The sequence below is a fragment of the Cyclopterus lumpus genome, chromosome 3 (genome assembly GCF_009769545.1).
Source record: "Cyclopterus lumpus isolate fCycLum1 chromosome 3, fCycLum1.pri, whole genome shotgun sequence".
NCBI lineage: Eukaryota > Metazoa > Chordata > Actinopteri > Perciformes > Cyclopteridae > Cyclopterus > Cyclopterus lumpus.
The window spans coordinates 26,580,812-26,589,810 of record NC_046968.1 but is presented as its reverse complement, the minus strand read 5'-3'; the positions used below and the strand labels follow the sequence as shown (position 1 = coordinate 26,589,810).

Sequence of the window (8,999 nt, the reverse complement as noted above, 5' to 3'; positions counted from 1 at the left end):
GCTGTGAGGGCACCCTTCTACTCTATTTTCTGCTTTAAAGCTCTCCGCAAGACATCCTGTACTGTTTTTGCTGCCACTTTTAGAGGTCAACCCCCCTCTCTGCTCTTATGGTCTTAGCCCTAAGCTTCGCTTCTTAGGCTTGGCCGTGTGTGTGACATCACGGTGTAATCCCATAAGTCAAACAGTCAAAAGGTAACGCAGCGTAACCATCTCCTGCATCACAGTGCCACACAAAGCGCTCTGTTTTCATAAAACCCGGGGTGCATTATTTTTGGAGCACCCACGGGCCCAGAGTTTATGGACGTTTTCCTAAGAAGACAGAGTACCACAAACAATCATCTTGTCTGATTCTGATCTGCCCATCTCTTCCAGTAACAGTTCATTTACGCCAACTTTGACGTTGCATTGAATGAGACACGTATATCGTGCCGCTTGCCCTTTCGAGCTACAAAATGCTTCGACACGAAAGAAAAAACGAGATGTTGCAGGAGGTTTCGAAGAAGTCTTTCGTGGACGGGACAAGAAGCGTTGCGGCGGCACCGAGTGAGAGGCCCTGAGTGGAGTTTTCAACCGCGTGATGATTCGTATACAAAGTGCTCGAAATGCACCATTTCATTACAGTTTGTGTCTAGTGCAAAGATCTAACACAAGTTCGCCGAGCCGTCTGCGGTACGCTCCAGTAGTTCCCCGGATGGCCGACTGTTTCCTTTTTTTCTATGCGATTTCGATTTTGTTTTGGAGGTGTTGGGGGGAGGGGGTGTTTCTTGTGCTCATAACTTTTTTATTTTTTTGTGTGCTTTTTGTCGATTTTTATAGCTGTGTCGGCAGAGAGTTAAAGCTGTCGGAACTCAGGGTAAGGCGCGGCAGCATCTGGATCTGCTTTACTCGCATTTCCACGGTCCCTCCTCAACAAGGGAGAACCCTGCAGGGTTGCCAATTTTGCCATTGGTGACCTGCAAGCAATTATCAAGAACATCTAACTGTGGGTGGGGGGGTTTGTGGGGGTGGGGGGCCAAGGCACCGTCATTTACACACCGTCAGCGGTTGGGACCAGAGAAGCCATTGTACAACCCTTTACATTCAGGCCATTTGGCCTCGGGGCTGAATTATTGTTCGAATCCCCCGGCATTGTCATCTCGCACACTGATGCAATGGCACGGCGATGCTGCTTACATGCCAATGTTCGTTACGTGGAAATATGGATCGTCATAGTTTTGCCCATGTATTGTATGGATTCTCTGCCCAACCGAATTACAATAATCAAGTCATCAAGGTAATCGGCATGCAAAAGTTGCATCATACAGACAAAACGAAATATCAACAAATGAGTGAAATTCTCTAAAAGCTAACTTTCATAAATGAATGCATCACTCTCGATGAAACAATGGGTGAAACAGCAGTCTTTATGTATACCACTGGCTACATAAATAAATAATAAATAAAAAAATGCTCTTTTAAAAAGATGGCCAATTATTGAAAAGTGTAATTTGGTCAGGGCTGCCATAAATACATGTCCAATTAAGTAGACCAAAGAAGAAGAAAATAAAAGAACAGTTTCTTAATAAAATAAAATAAAAACATGCAACATCAAAATACAACTTAAATATGATTGTGTACAAGACAACGCATTGGAAAATGGTTGATGCTTAAAATTTAACACTTACATTTGAGAGTTAAACAGAGTTTTTGAAGATGATAAAAATCTATAATATATAAAAAGAAAAAAAAAAAGAAACGTGCTTTGCCTTTTTGCTGAACCCGGTACCACAAAAACTGCTTTTTCATACAAGTAACAGGTGGATAAATAAATATAGCAAATATTTATTTTCGCGTTTTCATCCCTTTTTCTATTCACACACACACACACACACACGGACAGATACACCGATACAAGAAGTCACGTAGAAACATGGAAAAAAGGAAAAGAAAAGACGAGCACAGCAGACACAGAGCTGGGGGGGGGGGGAGGATTCTCTACATGCACGTCTCTATGTCCGTTAACGTGAAATGTACCTTGCAGTCGTCTATCAAGATTGAGTTGTGGTGAGCGTACACATTCTGGTTGCTGTTATTCTCAAAGAAGGACTGCGTCTTCGCCATCTCAAAGTCCTCCAGCCGGGCCTGTTGGTCGAAGGAGTCCAGCTCGTGCTTGGACAGGTGGTACACGATGCCGGCGCCGTAGGAGTCCCCCACCACGTTGACGGAGGTACGGAAACGATCCCTGTGCCGTTGACGGAAGACAAGTTGCACGCATGGAAAGACACAAAGAGAAGAAGAGAAGTGGGCGAGGAGAAGTGCCGGTTCAAATTTGGGTTTTTAAGTTTTGTTGCTAGTGGGCATGAAGAGAGTAATACTCCACCGGAAAGTTATCAGAGCCCGAGTAAAATGCTAACTTCAAAGTCAAGCGTCTACTTCTTGACCAAAGATTTTGCATCCGTTGTATCGAGCGACCGCCGTTGACAGTTACGTGGTACGAAAGTTACGTGGTACGAAAGTTAAGTAGCAGAAGAACGAGTGGCGAGACAGCCCACGAACAAACTGACGAGAAGTCGTTAATTTTTTTGTGATAAAATGTAGTCAATGAAACAAGAATCCAATATTTAGACTAAAAGGTTGTTTAAATTATGAAATCGATATTTAACGACAACGAGTTTTTGTCTTCAAGCTTTTTTGGGCATCATCTAGTCGTAATAATAATGGTCCAAGAAGGAAGAAAAAGCATCCTGACGATCCTAAAACCTGATTGAATAAGTCAAGACACATGCCTCACCTCTGCTCGCATAACTGCCTGTACTTTAAATAAGTAGCAACACTACGGGTTGATTTCACTTGGCATGTGAAAGGCCTTTTATAGAAGATGGATAGCCCGAGTATATTAATATAAAGAATAAACTGACCACCACTGACATAGTTTAACATGCCGAAATAAATAATATATAAATAGGAATAAGGAGCAAGAGATTGCCAACATGTGAATAAGTGGAGTTCTAGTACTTATTTTTTATTTCCACTTCAAGCCATGGGGTAAAAGACCAAAAAAGACTTTGCCGGAACGTACAAAGCCGCAGAATATTTAAGCGTCCAAAGGATTGTTGGGGGGGGGGGGGGGGGGGGGGGGATTGGATGGTTATGCTTTGAAGCTAACCGTGGATAACTGGTATTTCTTAAAAAACCCGCTGAGCATGGTGTGTTTCTAATTTTTCTCGAATGTCCTAGTTTTGTTGAAATGACATTAAAAAAATGAATTTAGTCTCATTCAGGGTTTTTTTGAAGGGTAAATTGGAAGTGTCTTCATGTGTTTGGTGTTGCTGGTGAACTCACAGCAGCCAGTCGACAGCGACCAGGAGGCTGATGTCCTGGGTGGGCAGCCCCACCGCCGTGAGGATCAGAAGCATGGTCACCAGTCCAGCACTGGGGATACTGGCTGCTCCAACACTGGCCAGGGTGGCTGTCATACTAAAACAGGGAAATTCATATTCTCAGCAGGAGGACAGAAGAAGCTGCCACAAAACTATTTTATTAAGAAACGGTATGACGCCAACTTCAACATTTGAAATGACTCATAATCTGACCATAATCAAGACAGTTGTCTCAACTGAAGTCATTGATATCCACAACGATATGCACAAACTCCCAAATTATGGCTTTTATTCAATTTATGTTAAATAAACAGAAAAACATGAGGTTTACTGTATTTAAAAAACATTTGTACATCTTCACTGCACAAACGCTTCACCAGTATTCATGGAGGAATACCGTAATTCTCACCTGACGGTGATGATCTGACCCCAGTCGAGGTTGATCCCGTTCATCTGAGCGATGAAGATGGCGGCCACCGCCTCGTAAAGCGCCGTGCCGTCCATGTTGATGGTGGCGCCCACCGGGAGGACGAAGCGCGTGACCCTCTTGTCGATGCCCAGGTTCTCCTCCAGGCATCGGAACGTGACGGGCAAGGTGCCGGCGCTGCGGCGAAATGAAAGGGAGGAAGAATTGTGGCCGTGGTCACAAACTGATAATGCAGTTTCGGGGCCTAACCCTGAACCCTGAACCCACACTGGAATTTTATGGCAAGAACAAAGAACTTTACAGCAAATCATAGATTGTCTGTTGACTGCGGTGGTTTTTTAAAATTAATTACACTATTCTTCTTTTCAAACAAACATAAATCCACTCTGAACTTTGGTAAAATATTCATGTTAAGACGTTAAATAAAACAGACGAACGTAGACGAAAGGCTTTCGTGAGTTTCACGTCGCCGAGGGAGCGGAAAGTTTTTCAAGTTCCAGTTCACTTTGAGGCTGAATCTCATCCGAGAACAAAACCCAGCCGTTGTCGTGTATGTTTTATGTCTGATAACCAACGAGTGTTTTCTGGCACGCGCTTTCAACCTCAGGAGGGGGGAAAGAGTGCGCGCACGCCATTGATAAAAACATCTGGTGCAGGCAGGTCATCCAACACGGCGAGAAGCCAACGACTTCAAAGGGACCATTTGAAATAAAGCTTGCATCGGATGTACCATGTAGCCGTGGAGGGGAAAAAGGGGGATTTTTGGCTACGGTCGGAACAAGCCACAAAATTAGAAGCAGGCACAGAAATCCCCTCGTCATACCTGGACGCTGTTCCGAGTGCCGTGACCCACGCTTGGAATATCCCCATGAAGAAGGTGAAGGGGTTTTCTCTTACTATCACAAAATATATCAGCGGAAGGAAGATGCCTCCGTGGATGATCAGGCCCACTATCACAGTGACCATGTACATGCCCAGCTGCCTGGCGACCATCTCCAAGTCCGCGATGGAGATGATCTTTCCGCAGATGAGGCAGGCGATACCGAAGGGGGAGTACCTTCAGAGAGACACACAATGTTTTCGTCATTAGGATTTTGAATACATTGAGGAGGGATGGTTCGGCAATGTCGGTATGCCTGTATCGAGGAAATGCACTTACCACATAATTGCGCCAACAAGCCTCATGACGATCTCATTCAGGACGTTGAAAAACTCCAACATCATTTTGGCCTTTTCCCCCATTTTGCCCATAATTACTCCAAAAGCGACAAAGAATCCGATCAAACCTGTACGGACAAAGTAATGTTGTGTTACGCTTGGATTAAACGTGTGTTATATAAAACAGGATAATACTCTGAAAAAGAACTTCGGCGTCACAGGTGTTTGTTACACCCGCCGCGGAGGTTTTGTTTTTGGTGCGGGTGGGCGTTTATCTTATTGCGTTCTCTAGTTATTGTGGTCTTACAAAAATGAAAAAGATAACTTCTTCTCAGCTGTGAGACGTTTAACCTACCGAGGACATTCATCCCTCCCTTGAACTGGAGCGCCCTTTTCACAGTGAACTGCGGGGGCGCTTTGGTTCTGTTGGTGGGCACCGGCACTTTGGTGATTACCGTTTGGATCTGGACAAAAAAGAGAGCGGAGGAAAAAGAACAAAAAGAGGTTGGAGGAAGTGAATCGGGACGCTCTGGAATCTTTTTTTTCCAGGCGAGACGCCCCCACCCCCACCTGCTGAAAGCACGCCTGCACCAAGTTCTCCGGGAAAAGATTCCGGATGAGATCGAAGAAGGCGTCCACGCTCGAGACGTCGTCGTTCTTCTTCCCCTGCCCGAGGTTGGCCTTCAGCTTGGGGTTGCCGGGATGGATGAGCAGCACCAGGATCACTCCCAGGACGGCCGCGATCACCGTCGTCGACATGTAGTACACCATGGCCCTGGTGCCCAAGCGGCCGCTGGATTTGGCGTCCAAACCCGCCAGTCCTGTCGGCAAGAAAAATAAAGTCGGTGACACCCGATACTGAAAATGTTTCTCTCTTTATTAGATTGCGATTAAGTATGATTATGAAAATTCATCGGAGCATTTTCATGCATCTGACCTCTTCTCTAGGCCCCCCAAAGTAGAAAACCAGAACTTAAAATGATTATACTGGAAATAGCCTGATGCATTTAGTAAATTGTATGCTTCTCAACAACAGACTATATAGGCTAATAGTATATATATATATATATATATATATATATATATATATATATATATTAAAACTCAAAAAATTGCAGAATTTCTTCTGACATTATTTATGTTGTTTTTATTCCCCCATTTGTTCTATTTTTCCTCTCTCAGTTTTTTCCCCTCTTTTTTTCCATTTAAAGTAAATCATGTAAAGAAAAGTAGTTCCCTATTATCTACAAATGCTGATTGTTTAGCACAAATGATTTCAATGAACATATTTGAAACTCCACATCACCATTAAGTTGATCTTGCTGCTTCCAGTCAGACCGGCTTGCAGCACTTGAACTGTGGATCCTCCACACACACGATGCTCACCTCATTTAGATAAGTGTGGATTTTGTGACTGTTCTCGCTGTGAGAACATATTGTGCAAATATATATTGGGAAAGAAAACTCATTCTGCTCTCACAGAAAGAAAGAAGAAAATTCACATGGCTCGTTTCCAAAAAGTGAGATGACTCAGAAACTCTGCTGCGAGAGTACACAAGGAGAACATTTCCACGCTTTAATTTTCACATTCGCACGGACAATAGGACTAATCTATTGAATGTGTTTTTTTTTCCGATGTGACAGCGAGTGATTGAAACACTGCGTCTCGACTTCTGCAACTGCAACAGAATGAATAACCGGAGGTTTTGCGACACATGAATTGTTTCCTGAGGGTAATTGGGTTCGTAGAGAAGTCGTGTGAACTGTCAAAATGCGTCTGCACACTGCGGCCGACTGCAGACGATATTTCTTATTGTCACATGTGCATCATTATTAGGAACGACTAAAAGTTTGTAAAACAAAGTTAAAACGATATTTTACAAGCTATTCGAAGCTTATTGGTCGATCTAGATCTAGCACATGAACAGAGCTGGACGTCATCAATCACAAGAACATACAAACATAATAAACGAAATGTTCAAGTATATAAATACTGTCAGTATTGGAATTATTATATTATATATATATAGAAGTATTATGGTCAACCCAGTCGTATGTGACCATTGTACATTTCTGCAAACACGGGATACGTTGAATATCTACGTTTCTTCACACTTCAAAATAAAAGCACAATGCCATGTGGTTAACGTTGTCAAATGATTTGTTAGGTTCTACTTGGTTCAGGTTCAGAAAAAAAAGATAATTTAGATGGTTTATGTTAAAATAATAATGTAACGTAACAACGTAAACAACCATAATCCAATTTTCTTACGTAACGTTACCAGTGGAACAACAAGCCTTAGAGGGCTTTCTGGCTTGTTACTTGTTATTATAATCACGTAAAATGCTCAAATACATGCACTGAAAAAATTCAAGACATTCAACGTATCCACGGTTTGTCTAAAACATAAAAATACAAAATTTATTTCCTTGCGATTGGATTAATTTGGTCCGAGTCGTTGACGTCTCACTAAATATAGTTTTTAAGTGTCGAACCCCCCCCCCCCCCCCCGAAAAAACCTCTGCATGCCTCTCATCCTCCAAACAGGTCTTGTTCAAACACAATGAGCCAGAAGAAAGAACCCGCCCACTCTCTCATCTCTCCTGTTGCAACGCAACTCTCAGGCAGCAACAAGTTGCGACCGCCGCAACCTCGTTTCAAGGCAAATTGAGCAGAACAACCGCCGCCGCACCCGACTCGCCCACCTGTGACCAGACTGGAGACGACGAGAGGCAGAATCAGCATCTTCAGCATCCTCATTAGGATCTCTCCGGGGAAGGAGATGATCATAACGACGTCGGGGGGGAGAGGCGATACGTGGCGCAGCAGCATTCCAGCGATGGAGCCCAGAAACACACCTGAGAAAACACACAAATCAAATCGCAGAGAGCCGCGAGACGCCCCGGAAGTGTCTGAACGCCATCGTATCGACACGATGAACACCTGTTTCTGCTCGTGAGAGTTTTATAAATTAACAACAAACAAACAAAGTCATCTGAGAGAGTCGCGGTGCCGCGTACGCTACGTGGTTCAACCCCCGTGTAAAATAATGGCACCGAGAGAATATGACTTTAATCCAAATGTTTTCCCAGTCGCTGAACACCCGTCATCGACTGTAGAATAAAAATAGAGTTGAACAAACAGTGAAATAATAACACACGGAGGACGGCAGCTTTTTTCTTTCTTGTTTTTACGTGCAGTTCGTGTGAAATATTAAATCACAGAATAATTTGAATGCCTTTAACAAGAAGCTGTGAACCATGTTTTCATATTCGAATGGTATTTAGTAAAAAGGCTTCACGTAGGGCAAGAGGGCCCTGGATTTGAGACGGTGGGGCCTCCCCTGGGGGAGGTTTTAGGGATGTTTTCCTAATGTGTGTGTGTGTGTGAACAATTGGTGGTAAACAATAGAAATAAAATAGAAACGTAACGGACATTCTCATTCAAAATCAACTATAGCAGGTCGGTCAGAGTGCCGGCCATTTTTTTTTTAAGTGCACCGTTGCCGTAGCGACCGCTGCAGTGGGATAACATTGGTATACAACTAAACTGACTGGAGTTGAAGGGTTTGATGAAAACAAGCAGTGCAACCGAGAGAGCAAATGGGTCAAATTGGACCACTTAATGCTCTTAGAGTAGGAAAGCACACCGCAATGAGGGACTACTTTGTCTGACTTGGTTTCTGTAACCAGTGGAGCATCAAATTACTGGTTACAGAAAATAACCGACGAGCTAACTAGCTAGCCATCTTGGCTTTCTTGTGTGTGTCAACAGCTACTTTTATTGGTGTTTGTCTGTCTGAGTGTGCAGCAATGGCCTGAACGATCTATCTGGACTGTACTGATGCATGCTGGGAAAAGGCGGGAGTCGGAACGCTGACGGATCGCGGATGAAAGCGGCTGGATTGGAAAAACAACTTACCCAAGATTGTGAGAGTGAGAACCATGTTCTTCATGATTTTATCACACATGCTGCTGCATATGTTGTCAGAAGATTCCACGGTGGGCTCAAGGTGGCTCCCGTCCATCTTGACCTCCACTTGCTTCTGCATTTT

General features: G+C 43.7%; 1 protein-coding gene across 1 annotated transcript; it reads right to left on the bottom strand.

Annotated features, from left to right (window-relative positions):
- Positions 1-881: 881 nt before the first annotated feature.
- slc1a2a (solute carrier family 1 member 2a) lies at positions 882-8,999 on the bottom strand. The gene is made up of 10 exons (XM_034525734.1): positions 8,867-8,999; positions 7,651-7,803; positions 5,515-5,765; positions 5,300-5,408; positions 4,946-5,072; positions 4,610-4,843; positions 3,769-3,963; positions 3,322-3,456; positions 2,014-2,221; positions 882-953 (listed from the first exon to the last, which is right to left on the bottom strand). The coding sequence occupies exons 1-10, from the start codon at positions 8,994-8,996 to the stop codon at positions 882-884; spliced, it is 1,614 nt and encodes a 537-aa protein (XP_034381625.1). The 5' UTR covers positions 8,997-8,999.

Excerpts from the sequence above, each read along its gene's own strand:
- slc1a2a (XM_034525734.1), bottom strand. The coding sequence starts at position 8,996 with ATGCAGAAGCAAGTGGAGGTCAAGATGGACGGGAGCCACCTTGAGCCC. Across the intron at positions 5,073-5,299 it reads GGGAGGGATGAATGTCCTCG|GTTTGATCGGATTCTTTGTC; the intron begins GTAGGTTAAACG and ends TTGTCCGTACAG. Across the intron at positions 3,457-3,768 it reads GGTCAGATCATCACCGTCAG|TATGACAGCCACCCTGGCCA; the intron begins GTGAGAATTACG and ends TCCCTGTTTTAG.